General features: G+C 34.6%; 2 protein-coding genes across 6 annotated transcripts; one reads left to right on the plus strand and one right to left on the minus strand.

Moving 5' to 3' along the window:
• Positions 1-6747: 6747 nt before the first annotated feature.
• LOC124213600 (WD repeat-containing protein 13) lies at positions 6748-15453 on the minus strand. Of its 5 annotated transcripts, XM_046615052.2 has the most exons (5): positions 15351-15453; positions 13362-13466; positions 12661-13049; positions 10790-11085; positions 6748-7928 (listed from the first exon to the last, which is right to left on the minus strand). In XM_046615052.2, the coding sequence occupies exons 1-5, from the start codon at positions 15430-15432 to the stop codon at positions 7679-7681; spliced, it is 1122 nt and encodes a 373-aa protein (XP_046471008.1). In that variant the 5' UTR covers positions 15433-15453; the 3' UTR covers positions 6748-7678. The 5 variants fall into 5 exon arrangements, with proteins under 5 accessions (XP_046471008.1, XP_046471004.1, XP_046471005.1 ...); XM_046615048.2 differs by having other exon boundaries at positions 12661-13466; XM_046615049.2 differs by lacking the exon at positions 15351-15453 and adding an exon at positions 14939-15336 and having other exon boundaries at positions 12661-13466.
• A 211-nt stretch (positions 15454-15664) lies between these two features.
• Positions 15665-24035, plus strand: Rac1 (ras-related protein Rac1). Its single transcript, XM_046615066.2, has 3 exons — positions 15665-15824; positions 16612-16999; positions 22099-24035. Exons 1-3 carry the CDS (start codon positions 15790-15792, stop codon positions 22252-22254), a joined length of 579 nt encoding a protein of 192 aa, XP_046471022.1. The 5' UTR covers positions 15665-15789; the 3' UTR covers positions 22255-24035.
• Positions 24036-24584: the final 549 nt, after the last annotated feature.

The raw sequence follows: 24584 nt of genomic DNA on the forward strand, positions 1-24584 counted from the left end.
CTCATCAGAATTAAGACTAAATAATTGATTTTATAAAAACTTTTTCAATATGATCAGTATCGAAAGATAATATTAAGATACCTAGAATAATCGAAAGCAAACGTTACAATTCACGAATTGTAGTCGTTATTAAACTTGAAAGCACCTCTACTCGAAGTTTATTTACCAATAGGTAAGTGTAATGTATAACGTTCTAGCTTTCCTGGCCGTTGTTCAAGTGCATTATCTCGAGGGCTTATTGCTCTTATGCCATTCAGTTGTAGAATCGGTTTAACTCTATCAGAGCTTGGTTTTGATTTATGGAATTATGGTATAAGCCTATTTTAATGATGATATAGCTTTTTTGAAACAGGCCCTGAATGGACACTGTAAACAAAATCACACTAGTGTTCCACAAGCATCTCGTAATTACGAAAAATCAATGCTACTTGTTTGATTTTCAATTTTTTCATGAAAATAATGATGATGATTATGAGATATTTAAATTTGCAAATGAAGTAATCTAAAGCTTTGTACTACTTAAGCTTGAATTAATTATTGTACATAATGTATTTTTCACAGTGTGAGAATAAGAGGTAGTCCGACTGGTCAAAAGTCGCTGTGATTTTATCATTCTGGTACAGCGGCAATCCGCCAGGGGCCTCACGCACATACACTTGGGGCCAATGAATCTGAGACAGCTAATTTTTTACACGACAGTTATGTTGGTGTGAAGTCGGTATGGTACCTGGTGGAAATTTCCAGATGTTAGACACTGAAATCGTTCGCACAGCTACAGCTAGACTCACATCAGTAGTTTGGGTCACCAATTACCGATAAAGTATTGAAATACACCGGACAACGGGCATTCTATCGCTCTAATCGAACGAACCGACGAAGGAGTGATTGTTGGATGAAAGATTTAATTAATTGGCTTACCTTTTGAGAATAATCTGAATATGATGACTTGCAGCGTAGGTGAGAGGATTTAACGGAATGACTGATTTTAATATATTTGGATACTTTGATTATTTGAAGTTCAATATTTCAAGTCACAAACAACGGGGTTACTTAGTGTAAGATCTTAAATTAATATGACAAAATGGAGCTGAAAGCTCACTGGATTTTTGGGCAGAGTAACGTTGTAGGAAAAGTTAAAATGCAAAAGGTAAAAGGATTTTACCGCGAGACTGTACCGGAACAAGATGACGAATCTGGTGGTAGAAATCAAGAGGACGATCCGATGATCGGTCGCCGTTTTTATAGGTGTCGATCGTTGCGCAGAACGATCCCCTTCTTTAACTTTTGTCAACTTCTGCGCACCTTCCCCCTTTTTATAAGAATTAGAATGAGGGCACGACATCTTCGCCGCATGTTCGCCTGTGCTTTTAGTTCTTTAGCTATTACTATATTGCAAGATTTTTACATGTGGTATAACGCTGTGTTGCTGTGGTGGTGTGGGGTAGGGTCGTTGCAAGGTAATTTTCTACTCTGCGTGGGCTTTGGTGTTGGGGCAGTAAGCCCCCCTTGGCTTCTCGGCTACCGTGCTTCATCTCCCCTGTGGGCGGTAGGACCCGGGCCGATTTTAGCAGCTATTTCATAATATGGTAATCGCAGTGCGTGTGTGCTAGAGGTGGCCCATGTTTCGTGGTGTACGTTAGTGCCGTGTGCATTTTCGGGGTCACGATGCGCTGGATTCTAGTGGTAGTTTACTTCTTAAATATTCTTACTATCCTGTTCGTTACAAAGTCTATATATTAAGATCGCCATATCGGTTACTTTTCGTTTTTTTTAGTTTTATAGCGTCTATCTATATAAAATTGCGTATGTTTATAATTGATTACTGTCGTTATTCACTTGGAGTACAATAGCGATTGTTTATGAGACATAGTTGCGATTTGCTTAACATTATTAGAATCGCGCTGCTGCGAATATTCTTAGGTGTTTGTGTTATAACTATCTTAACAGATATAGGGTATTTAACAATTTGATAATTCATAGTTTTAGAGCAGGTTTACATGTGTGCTTTCGTATATAATTCTCTTCTGTAATTATTAATTCTTATACTGATATAAATCGGCTTGGAAGCTTCTAGAACGTTTTTCTTATGTTTGTTGGTTGCCTGTTATTGGGCGTTGACACGTATGCATCTTTGAGTTTATTGCGAGTTGATTTACGTTCAATCGTTTCGTCGGTAAGTTTCCTAATGTGTTCTCCAGACGAAGCTCTGTATGGCTCCACATTGGAGATCTGCATTGCCTTCAAAACGTTGCGCGTGTTGCCTACAATAAGGCGTTACGGAGGAAGGTATAGTTCATGCTGGATAATTAGTATTCACGGTTTTGAAGGTTTTGCAGTCTCTGGTTTTATGGATTATTGCAGCAGTGCTATCTTTTCATTACATTGGTTATACATTTATCTATGGTTTTACAGTCTTCTATACTCCAGGCTATATCGTATAGCGTAAGTTGCTTATAGTATAGCTCCCGGCTCCGAATGCACAAATAGCATTGTCAAGTGCTATATAATAATTGGATATAATCGTGTTAGTTAATTATGGTGTTAATATGATAGTGATATATAATAACGTATAATAATATTATAGCTCTTTGTAGTGCGAAGATCTCGTAACATGGTTTTTAAGCTTTGGTTAGTGAATGTCATAGTTATTTCTATCTAGGGATATTCCAAATAGTTAGACAGTTGTTTTAATTTCTTATGGTTACAAGATTGTCGTACTTCGAGTTTGGTTAGTTGATAAAAGTAACATGCAGTAATAATAGTCGATAAAACATACGGACGTTCCGGTCGGATGTTACACCTTCGGCACTGCGATTGGCTGTTTCGTTTCACGTAGCCGACGCTTGCGCTTGCGCTTGGCGTCTATGCACTTATGACCCATATGACGCGGATCACAGCCAGTCTACAGGTTAACTTCTTTGAGGTTATACACACTCTCATCAACCGACGCATCTTGACAATGAGAGCCAAGCGGTTTAAGTTAGATTTAAATATAGCCGAGTGGCGCTTCGATCAGCAGTTTTACCACCATAAGCAATCACATATCCCCAAATATGTCTTCTTTCTGGAAGTGAGAGCCAAGTTGTGACTATGAAACGAGGACGCCTCTGAGATTCAAGGAAGCCTTCATCAAGGCGTCCTTAATCCTTGAGATAAGGAGGGACTATGAATACGGGTGTTAGTCTCTGCCTTGCACTCTGAAAAAGAAAATGGTAAGTGACCGTTTTTTACCCGAATGTAGCAGCGAATGCGTGGGAGCTGAAGAAACAATTTCTATGTTTGGTGCTCCTAAAGATCCCGTACTATTTGAGCAATAGTCCAGCAGTATCAAAAAATGTGGCATTGCTCTTAATAACCATCATTTTATTTGCAAAAAACACTTTTTTCATACCGATATTTTCAGACGAAAATTGCTCCTAGATCCAGAAGGAAAGATGATATTCCAGGTACGAAAGATATAATTGTTGTTGTGACCTGAAACTGTTCGTTTGTCAAAAGTAAGCACGTGTGAGACATGCACAGTTTTTTTCAAAAATGAACTAACTGATTCTTATTGCTGCACCAAAGAAGCCGATCTAGTCAACATTAAAACAAAAGGGCATCTTATACCCGTATTCATAGTCTCTCCTTATCTCAAGGATAAAGGACGCCTTGATGAAGGCTTCCTTGAGTCTCAAAGGCGTCCTCGTTTCAAAGTCACAACTTGGCTCTCCTTGCCAGAAGGAAGACGTATTTAGGGATATGTGATTGCTCATGGTGGTAAAACTGGTGATCAAAGCGCCACTAGGCTATATTTAAATCACGGTCGTATACACAGGTCTGGGCACTCCGGCTATAAAACCGTGCTCGAAAATGAAGCCTATGTTGTGAATTTTCGCCGCTAGTGCCAGTGAGGAAGAGGCCTACTTAGTACGCATGCGCGGCAACTGTTTCTTTATTTACAATCCGTTTACCTCTTTCGACAGTTTACTTAGTTCAATATCTACGCCAGTATTTTATTATTTATTCGGTATAAATTTATCGTTATGTGTTGCGAAATATTTATTAAAAAAAAAATAAAAATGGGTAAAAATGAACTCGCTTATAACTTTCGCTCTTCCACTTGGTTCTTCGGCTTGCGATTCGATTTTACGGGTTGAATTCAATTTACTATTGATGCACTTAAAGTAACCTTTCTGTTAATATGAGTCTTAATTACGATCTGAATCAGAACAAATAACCCATCAAAACATTATACAAATCTGCAAGCCTCGCACGCAAGCGTACGGAGAAAAAGATGGCTGCCCTGTATTCCTCTCTTTGTTGCAGACCAGCCTCGGAGATTGTAGCGCTCCGGTCTTTGGTGCACAAATTGAGAAACACAGGCTTCAAGACTGTCACGCTGCGTTATATAGGAAGGGGCAGTGCCCAGACCCAACCCCCTGACACTCACCACTGCTCGTATACTAAAAAATTGTACGCATCTTGTCCCCGTTCTTTAGTTCCTCTACGTGGCGCTAGTAGTAGACTTCTGACACGCTCGCTGCCCTCGCTGACCGCGCGCAAGCTCGTCAGGTAACTACGAGCGCTAGTAGGGTGGAAATTGGCGGCAGAATCGAGGGACATTTTGCGAACCACTTTTAGCACCGTGTGTCAGGGGGCTGCCCAGACCTGTCTATAAGACCGTGATTTAAATCTAACTTAAAGCGCTTGGCTCTCATTGTCAAGTTGCGTCGGTGATGAGAGTGTATAACTTCAAAGAGATTAACGTGTAGACTGGCTATGATATGCGTCATACGGGTCATAAGTGCATAGACACTAAGCGCAAGCGCAAGCGTTGGCTACATGAAACGAAACAGCCAATCGCAGTGCCGAAGGTTCCCTCAAGGAAGCTCGAGACCTGCCTTGAAAGAAGGAGGCCAATAAGGCTCCTTGTTCTGTCGAGGAAGGTCCATGGAACGTGAAATGAAGAACAAGGAATCCTTGTTCCTCAAGGAAGGACTATGAATACGGGTGTATACACCCTAACTGCAAATGATGGCATGCCTAATTTATGTCAGGCGACAATTGACGATGTTCTGATAAATTGTAAGTTTTTATTTCCGTGTGACTTGCATATGGAAGAAGTCATTGCATACTGCCTACATTACTACACAGTTATGCGAATGCGTCAATTGACCATAATATAAAGTTGTGAGATGGTGAAGTGTAGTAAGCTAAAGAAGAAGCAGGCCTGTACTCTATATAATGGGAAATCATCCACTCAGATACGCTACCTGACGGATCAAATATAAACTACTCTATGCAGGTCAAGCTTAAACTGCTGATACCAAATATAATATGTGAGAAATGTAGTTTAAAAGTGTTAAACTTTTTTTTAAATATTAAGTAATCAATTATTATCTATAAGCTTAGTTATTACTTAAAAACATCTTAAATTTCAATATTTGATCAAAAAATTTAATCATGGAGTTTCCACCACGAGAAAATAAAAATAAAACTTTCTGCAGCGTGTATGGGTGTAATAGCAAGTCTAGTAAGAACAATACAGTTCGATTTTACACTTTTCCTTCGGCAAATTCTAGTTTTGTAGTAATTAAAAATAAATTTGGTGAAGATGAAGTAATTGATCGTCGATTAGCTTGGATAAAAGCATTGAAAATTGGGAATGAGGTTACACAGTCAAAAAAAGTGCTCATTACATTTCATTAAAAATGACTTCATATTATACCAACATGTAAGTAATTACCTATAGAATTTCATTTCATACTTATTTGTTTATCATCAATATGAAATGAAATTTTTTGTAGTGTAATATTTGTCAGAAAAAATAAAAAACAATAAACATTAAATTTTATTTTTCATTGCAGCCAGTGTTGCGATATTGCACCCACAATTTCATGCGGTGGATCTTTTAAACGAGAAGTTTGGAGACAGAATGCAATTATTTTATACTCATTATCACAACTAGTATAATATCTGATTGCTGTAGGCCACATTTCATTAGATGTCCCGCATCAAGTATATCTTCACCACCAATAAAATTTTTATGACTAGGCTGAGTATTTGCAAACTCACAAATTTCTTGTATTGAAATTTTCATATTTTATTGAATTTTTTTTGAAAATTCGAGTTTAATAACTGTAAATAAATACACGCTTTCACATAAGAACACGAAAGCTGATTTAAAAATGCGTTTTAGAATAGTTACTGCTTCTGCCGCAAGGAGAAGCCGCGCCCCCGGCAGATTTCCCAAAAACAAAACGTATCAGAATTTTTAAATATATTTCAATGTAATAATAATAATAATTTGCTTATGTTGAGTAATTACTGTATAAGTATCCCACGCATTTATTATTATGCATCCTTTGCATGGTTTATCAGGAGTGATTACCGTTCTTTAACGAGAAAGTTTACCAGTGAAATTTTAGTTCAACCATTCTATAAAAGTGTTTTACCATACTTGTGGTCAATTTGAAGAGTTGCCGTATTTTTCAATATATTTTCAAGTAATGTCGTAGTAATGTACTGCCGTGGTAATCCTTACCACAAGAAATAAGGGCAGCATACGTGTTCGTCAATAATTTCACTGACACAATTTTTCATGAAGATTTTAAGTACTATCGATTTTAAGGGGACCTTACGGTCTAGCGGGTGAGAATTCGACTGCTTTTCAAAAGTTTTTTTTTTTTTAATGAAAGAAATGAACAATGTTATTTAAATTTTGTAAGTATGTTTTATTACTTATAAATTTTACAAAATTGGAAATTTAAAAAAAAAAATTTTTTTATTTTAAAAATGTACGTACATGTAGTCAATCTACTGATGTTAAAATGATTTTCAAAAGTACAAACATAAACAAAACATTTCACCACAAACCCGGTTAATTTACAGCTCAGGTGAATCGCATCTAGCTGCTTAATCTAGATTACAGTTAAAATATTAGCCACTCCATTAATTCATAAGCCTATTTATAACATACTTTGACACTGATACATCTGTTCTATGTAAATACCACACCTATTCACTTGAAAATGAATAAATTGATAACTGATATGAAATCAATACAGTCCCATAGAAATTATTCGGAAAGTAAAAAAAAAAAAAAAAAAAGGATAAACATATTGTTACTTGGATCAGTTTGATGTAACACAGATAAATTTTAGGCAGAAATATAATTTTGTTTCAAGTATGTAAAACTACGTAAGGAATTCGTCGGGCTAAGTTGGAGAGGGTGTTTTCAATTTTTGTAAATTAACGTTCCTTATATTAGATCATACTGTTAATTATATTTGAAATTACTGATGTAAAGTTTTATTACATATATACAGGATTACAGAACAAAGTTATAGGGCATTTTTCAGTGATTTAAAAAAAAATACAAATTGTTCAATGAACCTTGGATCCTAAAAGCTGTGCTTATAAATTGGAATACCTCAGAAACTTGTTCTATTCCCACATGGAATGTGTCTGAATCGGCCCCACTGCAATATTAGTTATTTTGCTAGTCAATTTCTTTCTGTATATGAATATTCTTCAAGTACAGGAAAAATATGCCGTCAAAAAACTAGTTTTCAGACAATTCTTTTGGAAGTGTACAAATGAATGTTACGCAACAATGCAAATATTTATCTTGAATATTGACAATCTGTTCATGATAATCCGAAGCAATGATTACTACATGCCTAAACTAGAATAACTACTGATGATGATGTTGATGGTTGCGCCACACAATTATAAGACCTTGGTGATCGGCAGTTGCTAATAGGGATTCATCGTAATTGAAAGAAAGAGCTAGTGTGGGTGCAGCATGACCTTGGAGACGATTCACTCGAGCTCCTCTGCCTTCCCTTGAAGAATCTATCAGATGGATAGCCCCGTCCTCCGACCCAGTAGCTATTAAGCATGCCCCCATTTGTGGACAGAATGTTGATCGGACCAGGTATTGCCTGTGAACAACATTGTCATCATTTATCTATTGATTTGTTAATTTCTCAACATTTTGTGTTAAAAAAAATCAGATAATAATTTCGACAAGATATCTAAAAAAATCCAGAAATGAAAAGATTAGTAACCAAAGTGGTGGCCAAATAACGAGTGTAACGAGATTATTCAAGTTATTCGCTTAGTATTAAGAATTTACAATTACATGGAACCTTCATAATTTTAAATCGGTGAATTTTAACCGATACCAAATAGATAAACTATGTGTGCAAGGCAAATCCTCTACTACATCAACAACAAATTTAGATCACATCTTTGGTGATCAAGTTCATCTAAAGATTTATAATTCTCAGTGGCCCAATATCATACTGATACATTACAACTAATTGTATAACGAATTATTGATTGGTGCCCTACAATATACTCATGATACATGTCATGCTAACCAGACCAACATTTCATACTCAACTGTTTTAATTTACTAGCCAACTTTTCGTTATATTCCTTGAGAAACATATAATAGCTAATCGGTATTCTTCAGAATTTTATCTTGTTACAAAAGATAGTGTGTCTAGGTTGGCGATTGGAAATTGGTGAAAGTATAAGGGGTTGGTGATATTTGGTTATAGCTGGACAAGCATATAAAATCTGTCCCCAGTGATTTTGAAAACTCCATATGGCTGATCGATTTGTAATTAAAAAAAAAAAATTTCTGAAAATTTCAACTTTTAAACCCAGAGTTATGACTTAATTAAAAACAAAACGTATTTTCACCATTTATTTTATTTTAACTATTCTACTGAATATTTTTTGACAAAAATTGTGTTGGTAAGAATTATCGATAACAGATGTTGAAAAGTAATTATTTTCTAAGTTTTTAACCATCCCTTTTGTTGTAAAAAAAAAATGAAAAAATTTTTGTCATTATATATTCCTTTCGGGTGTCAATCACGAATTTTTCACAAAAAACTCTTTTCTTACTCTTTCTTACATGGTAAAATTTTCGTGACTGCCCTCCCGAAAATATTTCTCTGAGAAAGTCTGCAAAATTTTCCTGAAAAACTCTACACACATTTTCAGAGATTTACAGAGAGATTCATAGAAATGGAGAGAAATTAAGAGAATTTGTCTGCATTTCTCTGCAAACATTTCTCATAGTATTTTTCGTAGCAAAGTACAAATTTCTACGATAAATTATGAAAATCTACAATTCTCTATGAAAAATAATTACAATTTTGGATCCAAACCATCCGTTAGATGTCGCATCACTCTCACAAAAAAAAACCTATTGCAGACAACTTAAGTACCGAGTAAAATTTCGGTCTATATCCGAAGACTGAACTTTTCATCTTCTGAGTACGATGTAGAGGGATTTACAGAACCTGTCGTAAACATTGAACTCATTTTGTCTTAATTAGGTGAGTCTTATGAAAAAAAAATTAGCTAAAGATACAATCATCTGCGAAAATGACCACAGGATTACAGAAAAGTAAAAAAAAAACCATGATAAATTACGCAAAAGTACGATATTCCATGGAAAGTTCTACGACAAAACTACTAACATAATTTATACAAAATTACGATAATCTACGAGAAATACTACGACAAAACTACGAAAGTGTTCCAAATGATGTAGAAAATCGTAGAAAATTTTCGTAGTGTGAGGTTCAAGAAAAATATGTGGAGTCTATCAAAGAAACTCAGTCAATAGTAGAGATATTCAAAAATAATTTTCTGAAAAACTCTGCCGAATTTCTCTGCAAAATTTCGCACGTGTCCCATAAGTTTTAAATTGCAGAGAAATTTCGCAGAGTTTTTCAGAGAAATATTTTTGCCAGCGTGACACCCGAAATAAGCATATTTAAATATAACGAAAAAAAACTTATTTTTTTTTTTCAACAAAAGTATTAAAAACCTACAAAATAATTACTTTTCAACGACTCTTATCGATAATTCTTATTAAAAATATTTTTGTTAAAAAATATTGAGTAGAATAGTTACAACAAAATAAATACTGAAGAAAACGATTTTTAAATTAACGATAAGTCGTAACTCTTTTGGTTTAAAAGCTGAAATTTTCAGAAATTTTTCTTTTCCTAAATTAGAAATCGATCAGCCATATGGGTTTTTAAAAATCACTGTGGGCGGATTTTACATGGTTACCCCTTTCATGAGACTTCATGGGGATTGTATAATGTTCTGAAATAGTAAAACAATACTCTTAATAATCGGAGTAATAATGCAACAATTTAATATAATTTTAATGCCAGCACTTGCCGGAAATTATTTAAGGCACACCTGTAACTTTCTACGACTTTAGCAATATCTATCGCGGGAATTGGATCAGGAGACCTATGGAAATTCCTAACTGGTGACATTTTAATACATGAGTAATTTCATAGACATGTTTAAAAATTACTTTGCTGTTTGTGGTGTCAGGGTGAACTAAACATATAGTACTAAATGGAAATAGGGTCCTCGAAAAGTTTTCCATGCTATTCATCCATAAAAGGTGCTGTAGGAGAACTGCACCCGAATTTGCTTTGCGATTTCGTAGAATTTTTACCATTTCTTTATTTCTTCCTCAAATAAAAATGAATTGTAGTGTTTTTGTTCAGAATTGCGTATACAATGGGGCTATTAATTAAGCCTTTTTCGCGTTTGAGATATGTGGACTCTTATATTTGGAGATTCGAGATATGGTATATATGTCAGCGTCGAATTCGACCATAGCAGATCTTAAAAAATAAAGAAAACTGAGATCAACAGAAAACATGTTTTAACTTTCGAAAATTCCAAATCCCGACTAGTGAAAAAATATAATACTTTTAGGAAAGAAGGGATTGAAAATATATTTACAGATTACCTGTGTCTGACAGGGTACTTTCTCACAAGCGATAGTGTCCCGTGATGATCAATTATTCGATAAAGGCAAAGACTGTTACAGGCACTATTCAATAAAAGAGTAGGCCAAGGAGATTCCTTGGACAGCCAGGATCGCCAAGAAAGACTTGTTATTCCTCCACCAATTCCATCAATCCGTCGAAGCTTCGTTAAACGACCTGAGCCCACCTCGAGCTGACAAGATATTACACTTCCCCTATCGTTTCCTGCCCACACCAAGGATCCTCCGCCGCTTTCTTCACACGCTAATGATAGAATCTGAAAATTCACAACGATACCTAACAAGTTCGAGCTAGATTTTCTACAACGCCATGTTCTTCGAAAAAATTCATTCAGTTCCCTATGGAATTGTAGAAGTTTAAACGTCTCGTGTGAATGAAACATTTTGAAGAATATTTCGAAATCGACGATTTTTGTTTTATAGGCCTTTTAATCTGTTATTTTCCATTTTAGTAATTTTTTTGTAAATCGAATTATTATTTAATATTCACTTTTCCTCGTGATTTTCAAAAGTTTGATGAATGCCATTGCATTTCGATTAGATGCATATTTTTGTAGAAACCGCTTTTTGAAAATCTATAGAAGAACTGGCTGTGGGCTCAAAAGAATATAATATAATAAGTGTTGTAGTGTTCAGAAGTTAGATGGATCTCCACTGTCCACGGAAAAATTTTAATTTTGCTAAAAACATAACTGGTATTCTTTACAATATTTCTCAGAGTTGTATACCAAAATATAAAAAGCATTGATACAATACGAAACAAAACAATTAGAGAAAGTTTGAAGAAAACAGTTCAATCAATAAATATTTACAGCATTGATCAGATTGTCAATTTAACTTAAATAAGTCTTTGACATCAAAATTTAAATGAAAGGATTATTGACTATTTTGCGATAAAAAAAGTTGAACCTATTTGAATATTGGTACTACATTGAATCGAAGGAATTAAAGCATGAGAAATGTTGCGTTTGATTTACTTTCATCTATGCTGCCATTCCAAAGATGTTATGGATAAAGTAATGATTTTACTTTTGTCGAGAATCTTCAAATTTAGAAAATTTTCAAAAAATACTCAGCGACCAACAAAATGCAGTCATTTTAAAAATTGGAACTGCAAAAGTATTTCAATATCGATGTAAAAAAAAAAAACAAAATTCAATATTACCTAGAAAATTTGTTGTTGGTAAATATTCTTAAAAACTATAAAATATCACTCTCTCTTCAAATGTTAACGACTATCATAAATATGTTTTACAAAGAGTGGCTATTTAAACTAAGGGCTCAAAAAAGCACAGCGAATAGCTTACCTTACAATTAGTAACAATAAAGCCAAAGCTGATTTCATGGTTTCACAAAATTTACTCTGTACCAGATTTAAAAGAAACCGCCATCATATCAAATGCGACAAAAATTCGTAGTTTCAAAATCAAATGAAAAATGTTTGTCCTCCATTCAATTCAAAAAAGTACTTGAAAACTATATGAAAAATTTGAAATCAAATTCAACGAAAATGAAAATGTAAAATGAAATGAAAAAAAGGTAAGAATGAAATTTAGGTACGTCTCTAAAATTTTCAAATCCTCTTAAAACACATCAAATAATGTGGATAACTAAACAATTTAAAAAGTACTTAAACTTGAGTGATGAATAGCTTTGTTTACAACGAGGATATAATACACATATCAAATATCAAACCAACTAGAGGATTTCTTCTATGAACCCATCATAAGATTCGTAAATTGCTGAGATGGTTCGTATCAAATTGTTATAGTGTAAATATTGCCAATAGCTTAAAGCTTTATGAATTAATACAATACAATTAACATTGAAACCTTTCCGCCAATTTTTGAAGTGCCTTCCCGAGGATAAATTCCAGTAGATACATTTAGAACTTGTAGTAATCCATGCGAATTGCCAGTAATAACTAAGTTGTTGTTGGCTGGGAGGAAAGCGCAACACAAGATAGCGGCACAAAGCTGATCCTTCACAATCCGTAAACAAGTTGCCTTCAAGGGATCAGATTCAAATGTCCCTGGATCCAACGATGTGTATTGAACACTCCATAGTCTAATAGAAGCATCGAGTGAGCATGAGACTACCAAATCATTGCTGACACTCCAATCAATAGCTGTAACTCCTTTCTGATGACCTTTTAGCAATGCAACAACTTTGGGTGGAGTTCCAGTGACACCAGTTACTTCGCAGATTGAAATAATGCCATCTAAAGAAGCACAGCACAACTTTGATCGATCATTGTTAGCAAATTTCAACATTGACACAGCAGCAGAATGTTGATCAAATATGTGATGGACACCAACAAAGGCATAATTTTCAGCAATTGATCTTCTCGCCTGAAAGGCAGTTTGTTTTCTACCCATCTCATTCATTAATGGTGACTGAAAGCCTGAGTTACTTGCATTCATTTTAAACTCCTGCTCAGACAATCGTGAAATACTACAACTGCGAATGCTTGTTGAACGACTTCGACTGCTTGCACTTGTACAGCTCTGTTCTGCAATATTTCCATACCTACGTTGCAATAATTGAGACCGGATTTTCAGGTAGTTCATGTGGATTTCAGATTCCTTTGGAAAATTCTCTCTGAGCAATTGACAGCGGCGTCGTATATACAAGGTTCCTATAAAGAAAAATGCAATTATAGTAATATCATGTCAATGCAGCTTGAAAATTCAAATTTCATTTTAAATATAAGAACAGAAACAGGTGGCTGCGAATAGATAGATTGCCTTCAAATGTAACCAGTGAGTTACTCCAGAGCTGGTAAGAGATATGGTCACAATCTTGGAATCACGAATTTTCTCAACATTTATAGGAATAAGTACTAAACTTAAGTCAGTTAGGCAAAACAACTCTCAGCTATTGTCGAAAATTAAGTTGTCAAGTTAATTTTGACACTCTTCTTTGTTTCTTGTATTATTGAAAAAAAATTCCATATTTCCAACTATTAACAATGGTTCATTAGTTTGTGATTAAGAATAGTATTAGAAGCTACAACAAAAAAAATAATACCCAAAAATCACTATAAATATACAGTGAATTCACAATGATGCATAATCTATGAATTGTCAAGTAACCTGCCTGCAGACAACCACCATCGTCTTAGCAAATTGAGTATTGAATAAATTCAAGTATTTTTTTTATGTTGAAAACATTCTTTTTTTTTTTTTCTTGCCTTAATAGTTAAGACGAGGAATATATCCCGGGTTTTAAAACAAAAAACACATATGTTTAAAAATTTCTTTAAGTTCTAGTTTTTGTTGTAGTAAATGATTACAATTTTATCTTTCATAATTAAGAAGCATTTTCATTATAGATGGATAGATTTTCAAAGAGAATATAAACTTATATGCTGGGCATGTATATAATCTAATGACTAACAATAAGCCAGAAATATTCATATTCAGAAATGCAGGTGCTTTGATACACTTGCCCATTCCACTTGCTTAGGTCACTCTGTTACCAGCATTTGGAATTAATACTTTCTTCCTTTGTCCCTGGTCAATAGTATTATTAATGCGGTTGATACTCAATTGAAGAAGCTCCTAGATTTTGATTTGAAACGCTTAGTGAAGATATTTGCGATTCGGCATAAGCTCGTTTATAGTAAAAAATTATACAACTCTGGAAAAAGTATTCTCTGAAAAACTCTGAAATCATATGATTTACTCCAAAAATTTCCATTTGGCCAATTTTGGAAGAATTATAGAAAATATTCTGCATGCGAAAAAAATAAGGTTTATAACCAGAAGTTATAACTTTTTGGAAAAATGATTGAGTTTTTGAAATTACTCTAACCTTTTATGCTAATTTTACAACCTCTGAGTTGCCTCGAAAAATACTAAAATTTGTGAGGGAAATCTTCATTTCTGGAATTATTTTTGTCAGCATTTGATCGGTCAGTGACTTTTCTTAAAACTAATTTGCAAAAATTCCGGTTTAGAAAATTTTTCATATTATTCAAGATGATTTTTGAGTAAGTGTACGTATTTTTCAGCAAATAAAAAAAAATTTCTGCTAAAATAATAAGAGAATATGAAAATATTCCTAATTTAGTATTCCAAAGATAGTGTAGCTATGTGGCGTTATTACTTCTCATCTTATTCCGACATATTAATTTCTTCCTTATCGGTAGTTCAGGACAAGATAGTCAAATAATGACAAATTTAACCATGCGGCAAAATGCCGAGGTTCCTCTTAGCCTCATCTAGACGTAAAACTTCAACGCATTTTGAGGACGCGTATTAGCATTTTATTGGCACTCAGCACCAGACTCCAACTATAATTGGATAAATACTCTCATTCAAAATACGCGAGTAGACCAGGCATAAGTAGAATTAAAAAATCGACTGGTCAACGTATCGATACAATAATCGAAATTGAACTGACAACTCCCAAATGGCATCTGTCAAAGTTATCCGTTATGCTTCGAGAATATTATCCCAACAAATTTCTACCGAACGTACTTATGTTTAACCGATGCAAGAATGTTTAGACTACGTACTGAGATTAGGTTGATCTAAGGCTCGGTAGGAATTGTATTTCGCGTCAAGCGCAAACACTTGCTGACGCCACATGGCGCCCATTTTGTCAGTTGTATCCTTAAGTGTTTATCAGTCACCTACGGCCGTCAAAATCACAACTAATCGCTTGAATAAATGCATTTACTTTAAGTTGAGATTAGACGTGATATCAACTTTCAATTATACCTAACCGATGGCTGGAAGAATTTTTTTACTGCTGCGTTACTATTCTTTTCAGAAATAATTAAATATATCCGACTAATATACATGACTGTGATGCAGAGTTATCAAAATACTCCGGCAGTACATAGTGTATCTCCCGTGGCTGTCTCCCCGCCCTTTACGTGTGGTCTAGTGATCTAGTCTCGGTTACATTTCTCCTTCGTTTCTTGCGATTTATTCCACAGATTATCCGTGATAATGCAAGCGATCAAGTGTGTTGTGGTCGGCGACGGGTGAGTTGGTCCTACAGGTTTCAAATACTATAATCACGTTCTGGTCGAGACCTGCTATGCGTAACAAAAACGAGTTAGGGGATAAAAAGAGATGCTTTTCTGACACTATCTTCTTGGTGTGTGGTCAATGGTCATCGTCGTGTCATCGTAAAGGCTGTTCCTCAAAATGTTCAGACCTTTGATCTCCTGTGAAACAATTGCAACTCAACTAGTTGTGCTGACTAGAGAAAGAAATCGGGATTTTCAACTACCGAACGTTAATGCACGAAATCTGAGGGCTACTTTTTCCTTGCAATTAGATCACACACCTCCCCTTTCTTCTGCAATATGAATCTCAACGGATTCCTTTACCCACATGCCTTCCAATCTCTCTGTTATACGATATACGGTAAAAATCATGCTCTTCAATCTGTGCCCGAATAGAGCTAACCCAATAAAAATGTATGACATCATTAACATTTTTTCAAACTCTTCAGAGGTAGTTCTCCTACTACATCCAAAACCATGTTTTGGTCCCAATTCTTTTCATTAATCATTAAAAATTTTCATCAGTGGACATGATTCTAGTGAAATCACAATTGGACCATGTTAAATTTAGAAAATATCCACACAGTACTGTCTCTCTAGTACTAACTGTCATTAGCAGTACTAATCACTGTTTCTCTTTTGTGTGCGCTATTCAAATTGCAATGAAAAACGTTTAAAATTAATCAAATGAAAACTTAGTATTTCCAATTATTGAAGCACCTGTTCGAAATCAGTACTGAATGTTACAATTTTCAAACAGGGCCGTGGGTAAAACGTGCTTGCTGATTAGCTACACAACAAATGCATTTCCTGGTGAATATATCCCAACGGTATTCGACAACTATTCTGCAAACGTCATGGTGGATGGTAAACCGATAAATCTGGGCCTTTGGGATACGGCTGGTCAAGAGGATTACGATAGGCTCAGGCCACTTTCCTACCCACAGACCGATGTCTTTTTGATATGCTTCTCGCTGGTAAATCCTGCTAGTTTTGAAAATGTGAGAGCCAAATGGTATCCTGAAGTCCGTCATCATTGCCCGACCACTCCAATCATCTTAGTTGGTACCAAACTTGACTTACGCGAAGACAAGGAAACCATCGAACGACTCAAGGACAAAAAGCTGGCACCAATCACTTACCCTCAGGTATATCAGATCTTTTTTCTTATTCAACAGGGTAGTGACGAAGTCTGCAAATAAGGTATGGAGAAGTCCCGTAACGCCGGACAGCACCTAGTACCGGACACACTTAGTATATTCCAAAGTCAAAACAGTATCTACAGTTTTCTTGCGTGATTCGAACATATGCAATAAACGTAGCGACGGGGGTATACCGCAAGCAGCAGCGTGCATTCGTGCATTGCTGAGAGTTTGTTCATGTTTAAGTCCGGATAAATTTGCGTCACACCTAATTTTCACATGTGTATATTTTGAAGAATTAGTCGTTCTGTTGTTTTGATTTTCCTCTGGGATATTTGTTGGTATGTATTCTTTCAAACAATGTTCAATGAAACTTGATATATTGTGAAAAAGCACATAATTTATCATTCAGGCATGCTTTACAGGTCCCTAATACCGGATACTTGATTTGTCCCCCAGTTCCAGATATCCATTTTTTTCTCATATTTTTGTTATTTATACAAAACTTGCTCCTACTGGTTTTAGTGATATTTTACCATGAGTAACCAATCAAAAATACTTAAAAAGTGAAAATTTCCCAAAGAAAACATGAAAAAGGCAGTTTAAAAAGTCTTAGGTGGAAATAAAACAGTTAGAGAAGCTGCACTGAAATTTGCAGTACCAAAAAGTATTATAAAGTGCTGAAATTTCAAAGAACTAGCGCATGAGGTGTGCTCAGATATTCCAAAGTTCTCTGACCAATATATTTGTGACCATTGCAAGATTTATTAATCATTGCTTTCCATTCGTACTATCGGTGTCCGCTACTAGGTACCACTTTTCTGACTTACTGGTTTTTACTACTAAATACAATAATATTTCTTACTTAGTTTAACGTTAAATAACAATTCACAAAGTTACCATATCATTCAAAATACTCGAAAGATGAACATAACAATAAAAACCATTATGTTTTTACATGGGTTATGATTTTATTAACGAATAACCTTATGCGTCCGGCACTGGGGGATTTCCCCCTATAAATCAAGCAATTCTGTAGTAATTGAATAACTGGTAGAAGTCAGAAAATTTGTATATTTTTAAGAAATTTCAGAGAAATTAAAAAAAAATATTATTTCACAAATTGCATACTTAGTACAGTGTGCCAGTACCCTCATTTTCTATCAGTTACTTGATCGAAATATCTTGACAAACTACATTATGTAACATTGATGCAATAACGCGTTTAGAGGAAAAATTGTCATAGTAACACTCATAATTTATATAATTTGTTTGTTGATTAATTACGAATTTAAGCTTTACTTATCTGGCTACTGGAAAATTTTCGAAATATCTTTAAGTAAGAGAATATTTGGTTAAAAAGATTTTTGACCTAAGATATGTCATTCACTCCCATTACGCGACACTTTGGGAAATGGGAGCCATTTAGTGTTCTATATGTCAAATGGGAGCCATTAATTTCAGTAAGTCTGACAGAAGTCTAATCCTCTTTCAAAACGCTGTAATCTCATTTGCCTAAATAGTCATTGATCTGATAATAAGTAAAAATAAATATTTGATAACAATATCATATAGCTCCCATTACCCGCATAACATCGAATTGAAAATAAAAAAATTATATCATCCTGTTTTTTATTGCAATTTTAAAAGTGACACCTTAAATTAGATATATATGGTGATACAGCAGGTGTAAATACAATATAGTAATTATGCATTTTAATGCTTTGCCGGAACGTTGAAATTTTGTACTTTTTATAAGCACGAAGCGAAAAACACAATTGTATTGTGCAACTAAACGCGGGATTCTACAGGGGCGCCCGCGAGAGGACATATTTGTCGGATGTTCACGAAGATACTCAAAGGCTGTTTGCATAAATACGAGCATTGGAAAAGTGCATTTTGACACAGCTTTCATTATCCGCAGGCTCTCATTACCCTACTCACCCCTACCTCACAGGATACCTTGCTTTGCTAAAACCAAATCGTTTAAACTAGCAGTGTCTATTTGAAAAAAATTTTAATCCAGGTATTTGCAATCTTGAATAAAGATAAAAATCTATATGTTGTTGGGTATATTTTTTTTGTAAGTAATTAGAAAGTTTTTATTCACGGGCTGGAATACCTTGCAAAGTCATAAAGTGTAAATGAGAAGATACTTTTTGACATGCTTCATGCTTCAGACTGCTTCAGATTGCACACGATCTTAATCCACGCAGTATTATTTGACACATACTTGTAGCGCTATTCACTTGCTGCACTTTATAGTGTGTAGCGAGCTCACACTAATATTACGAAATTCAGACATATCAGAAAATTTTCCAAATAGCATAGCAAACTTATTTGATAATATTTTTGTCTACAGCATATTGGTGGAAACTTTCTTGTATAAAAATAGAATTTCACTAGTGTTCAGGTAAATTTTGAAAACTGGAACTTCACAAGAAAACAAAATTTTCGTAGGATTTTGTGTGAGTTCTTGTATTTTCAGATTTTTCTTTTAATTAGATGTTATTACCACTTGAGTCTCCTTGCTACAATGAATTAAAAATATTTATTCCCGACTCAATTCTATATGGCTACTTTATTGATGTGTAAAGCAGAACAAAAGTAGATGCACCTGAAGCTAGCCGCCAATGGCAAACCATCAATTCACTGAAAGTTAGTATACATATTGTTTTTCATGATCAAATTATTGAAATCAATACATAAGTATTAGAAACGTTATCACAACATTGATTTGAGTGATTTTTCCCTGAATATCACTATGCATATGACATTTTTGTGAATCAGCGGCTCGTTACCGGTGGCTAGCTTCAGCATCATCAAAATTAACGTATGATTACCACTTATACCTTTTTCCCTACATTCCTGGGTGAAAAGTTCTCGATTCCCGCATTTGTGAGAAAAAAGTAGTGCTCTTCTCTTGCTAATGGGCTAACCACTTTTCAAGTCAATAAAGTGGCCGCAGTTAAGTCGGAAGTGCAGGAATAAAACCGCTTATTTCCTCTGGTGATTACTCGATTTTATTTCCTTGTTACATAATGTACTGTTTAATTGGCATATGTTTTATGTAGCTATTGCAGAAAATTCAAATATTCTTAACAATTGAATTTCTTCTCAGTAGAAGCGATTTTGTAAAGCAAACAAAAATTCGATCTTTAGGAAATCTAAAATTCTCAACGAATTCTAAATTCCCGAGCTAATCATTCTATTTTTCACATTTTCACTATATTCTCGTATTCCTACATCTTGACATCCATAATCTTCCTTTCATAATTCTCTAGGAAAAACTGTAGTATCAGCCTCAACAGGGATTTTCAGCGTGTGAGCTTCAATCTACCAATGAAAAACATTCTATACGTATCAAAAAAATTCCCTGCATTAGGAATGTGACGCATGAATGAAAGCTCAGTAATGAATTGCGAAAATTAGGCGGAATTTGTTTGATCAAAATATGCACGTTTGCATAAAATGCAAGTCAATTTCGGTGCTAGCAAATTGTCGAAAGCAAGTTACGTAGACTGCAAAAAACTCTTTATATAGCTACCACTTTTTCAGGCATCCGGACTATCCAGCTAATTCGGGTCAGCGTTTTTAGTGTTACTTTATATAAGCATCGGATTATAGTTAAACTTTATTTGATCACCCCATCCAGACATGTATGGATTGTGTTTGCATTGAAAAAATATTGACAGACGAGCTAGAAAATCAGTTAGCTGCTGCATTAAGACTATGTTTCCATGAATTCCGCAGAGATATCCCAATTCCTTCAAAGTATTCCTTTGGTCCAAAGTGGACGAAATACCGTACTATTCCAGTGTCAACTGTTATTTGTACGTATATCTATTATCCATAACAGGATCTCAGATTCAATTGTATATTATTTCGGATCAGAAATTATGTCCGTACAAATGAGATAATGCGGAAACTCTTCCCTGCGTAAGAGATTGAAACAACGTAAACTTTATTTTTTATCCAAAACAATATACACAAATAACTCGGCATCCTCTTATCACAAATGGATCACAGGATTAAAATTTTACTAACAGGTTTGTTCATATGAATTTACGGAATGTCACTGACAACTGTGGTTTCACAAATACGTGTGAAACTGTGTCAGGTTTTGTTGCTTGGCAATCTGAGATTATGGAAAGCTTGGTTGGCATAGCTTTTTTAATCTTAGAACTGCAGTTCATTTTTGTACCTTTAAACGATAGACTGGGGTGAATATCCACCACAAGCGCTTCTTGTTTGTAAAATCGTTCCTAGAGGAATAATGAGACTTGTGAGTGATGAATCTTTTCTTTCCTAATAAGGAAAAGGATGACACATAGCAAGGTTAGTTTCATTGAAGTTTAATAGGTGAAAAATTCATTTAAATAAAAAAAAGTGCCGAATAATAGTAAAAACGTAATTTTTCAATCAGAAATTCATATCGTGTTTTGTAATCAACCCATTGTCAAATTTGAAACGCGGTTTTGGGGAGGATACATAAGACGTAAAAAAAAAATTCGTTGCTATGTTCTATTGAAAAAGTATACTTATTTGAGACTGAAAATCAAAAAATTCGGAGATCTGAAATATGGAAAAACTTAATGAAAGGTCCATAATATATTGTTTTCGAAGTATACTTTTCTAGTTGCAAACTACAATATATATTATGAAAAAAGGTAATTTAATTATTATTTTGTTTCTCTTCTGCCAATATACAATGGATCGTAATCTATGAAAATCCTGTCTGTAAATGATATATATAACTATTTATGTTCAAATAGCTTAATAATGTGGAATACATGTATTTTAGCAACAAAAAATCAAATTAGTGCAACATAACTTTTATAAACGACAGACTGGGGTGGATATTTACTCCACGCAAGCTTTACATCTATTTGCTGTCACCACGGGTGAAAAATTGAAAGCGCTACCGACTTGACTCTAGTTTTAGAACAATGTCACTTGCCAACTGGGTAGTTTAAAGGCCGCCTGGGGGGATATCCTCCTCAGTCTGTCGTTCTAGGGTTAAGAATAATCACAGTAAAAAGTACATATGTACATAATATAAAAAATTATATTGTATTTACCCATATCACTGTTTATTTCAACAGGGTTTAGCAATGGCTAAGGAAATTGGAGCTGTCAAGTACCTAGAGTGTTCAGCCCTGACGCAGAAAGGCTTGAAGACTGTGTTTGATGAAGCGATACGTGCCGTTCTCTGTCCACCTATCCATCCCAAGCCAAGACGCAGATGTTTTCTGCTATAATATTAATTGTTTCAACCAATGGCAGTATATATACCTATATATCCACTTTGTTTTTCCATCCCTCTCTCCATCTGTTTGTTCCGCACAGCGTACAGACCATCTTCAAACAGACAATGCTAACAAGAAATGTTGGACGTACGTAGCAGTCACCACTGCAGCTAGCACAAGTTCAAAATGCACAAAGCGGTGTGTAGCTGCACATTGTAGCTTTATCCAAACACACACGTACTATACCTATGGATAGATAGTTATAAAAAGATATAGCCAACTAAATTTCACAATTCATTAGTAAAAGACAATAGCATTTTCAGAGGGTAATGATGATCTTTGTTGCTTTTCTATGGCATAGTTTGTATTCGGATTTTCTCTTTATTCATTATATTATGTTGTGAAATAGTTTTGATAATATGCGGACAACCATTACAGAAATCAAATGAGTAAAGCGTTATAGCTATGCGTGATGAACACAGTTAAGGATGTGAGAACAGCTTGGATTATGGTGGCTTGGCTTATGAGACAAGAGGGATGTAGAAGGAACCAAACTGATTGTGTACAGTATATTAGAGTATATTATTAATAATTATATATAAACGATGAAAAAAATTAACCCTACTATTATTATATTATACATACCACAAAAATTATAGATATATAGATTTTACGTATACGCGATTTTAATAACATTACATAATGATAAACAAATGCCATTGCTGTCTCCAACACACCTCTAACTACCCACCCACCCACCCATTACCAGCCTCTGTGCTTATGATCAAATCATTTCGCGTGAGTCCAATAATTTCTACTTTATGACTCTTTTTGAGGTTCACATGTACATTCAACATTATTGTAGTAAAATTTGGGCCGACACTTGCTTATGATTGATAAAGGCTTTGACTAACGACAAAGAAAAAGTATTGACAGACCATAATATACAGACACATCTCAAAAGTCAGTAGCAAGGACATTTTTTGTACTGCACTTTACGAAGAGTGAAAAAGCGCTTGGCAATCAGTAGATAAAATTCTGAATTCATCCAGGTATAATATTCCATCGAAAGGTTTGTCTATTAATTAACACTATTTGCCGCGTGTAAAGTGCAAAAAGCTAAAACGTGCGATTCTCTTTGTCTTGATTGGAAAATTATATGACTGTATGTTTCACAGTAAACTATGATATTCTTAACGTTACAAACTTGTGTTGAATTTGGTTGAAATTGACTATTATTAAGAATTCAAATAATTTTTTTTGTAATAAACAATGTTTTATTGCGAACTCTGTAATTAACTGTAATAACAGCTTGTAATAATTACAGAACAAATCAATTTCAGGTTAATAATAAATTACAAGTGTTTAGTGGTGTCAGAGAATAAAAAAAGGTAGAAAGAGAGCATGCGTGGGAGGGAAGTAGAGAAAGTCAGAGAAAGAGAGAGTGCGAGAGTGCGTGAGAGGGGCAGGGAGGGAGAGAGAGAGAGAGAGAGAAAATGTGAAATTGAATGTAGATAAAATCACATTCTAATTGTATATAATTGCTGACGTGAAAACTTATTCCTATTATTATCGTAATGTATTAGCTACTAAACGAATCTAAAATACACGTTGCTTGTTTTTATAGTAAACAAAATGCCCAGGTCTCTATCACATCTTGTACCAATTGTAATAGATGATCGTGTAGCAGTTGTAAATTACATGCAAGGTTACGACAGGATAAGAACGAGTTATTAGAATTCGAAAAAACCGTTGCCGTAACTAAATTGGCTTTATTAAATGGGTGTTTATTACATGTTATTCTTCTTCCCATACTCACTTACTTTAATTCAATGGTTTTAAGCTTTCAATGGAAAATGTGTATTGCATACGCGTAGACATACATTACATACATAGACATATGCCATCAAGGACAACAGCTTTAGCAGCCGAGTTGCTAGAGTGAAAATGTTCGGAATTTGAGTAAAATAATCTCGAAAGACAGACATTTTTAGTAAATGTACAATTTAAAATTAGGTAAATATTATTCATAGTCAAGTTTGAGATACCTCAGAAGATATAGATGAAAATAAGTTCTGTTCTAAATTTATGTATAATTTGTGAGCTAAAGTCATGGAAATTGACAAGTTTGTCTCCAAACATGCTTAAAAAGTTGAGTTTTCAAAACTTGCGGAGCATACGTAAAGTATCTCATTTCTGGACAGTTGCGGTAGAACGACGCTTGCTGAAATTCCCAATTGACCACTGATCTGTATAGTATCTGGATAGAGCAGGACATAGGAATTACAGGGACAATGGATATAGGTATAATACATACATATCTATATATATATATATATATA

The sequence above is a fragment of the Neodiprion pinetum genome, chromosome 3 (assembly GCF_021155775.2).
Source record: "Neodiprion pinetum isolate iyNeoPine1 chromosome 3, iyNeoPine1.2, whole genome shotgun sequence".
Lineage (NCBI taxonomy): Eukaryota > Metazoa > Arthropoda > Insecta > Hymenoptera > Diprionidae > Neodiprion > Neodiprion pinetum.

Bases quoted from the DNA above. Each gene is read 5' to 3' on its own strand.
- LOC124213600 (XM_046615048.2), bottom strand. From the start codon at position 15,432: ATGGGCGCCATGTGGCGTCAGCAAGTGTTTGCGCTTGACGCGAAATAC. The intron at 11,086-12,660 runs GTTTCAATGTTA...GTGAATTTTCAG, and splicing joins CTTCAAAAATTGGCGGAAAG to ATTCTATCATTAGCGTGTGA. The intron at 7,929-10,789 runs GTAATCTGTAAA...TGTTGTTCACAG, and splicing joins AAGTACCCTGTCAGACACAG to GCAATACCTGGTCCGATCAA.
- Rac1 (XM_046615066.2), top strand. From the start codon at position 15,790: ATGCAAGCGATCAAGTGTGTTGTGGTCGGCGACGG. The intron at 15,825-16,611 runs GTGAGTTGGTCC...ATTTTCAAACAG, and splicing joins TGTGTTGTGGTCGGCGACGG to GGCCGTGGGTAAAACGTGCT. The intron at 17,000-22,098 runs GTATATCAGATC...TTATTTCAACAG, and splicing joins CACCAATCACTTACCCTCAG to GGTTTAGCAATGGCTAAGGA.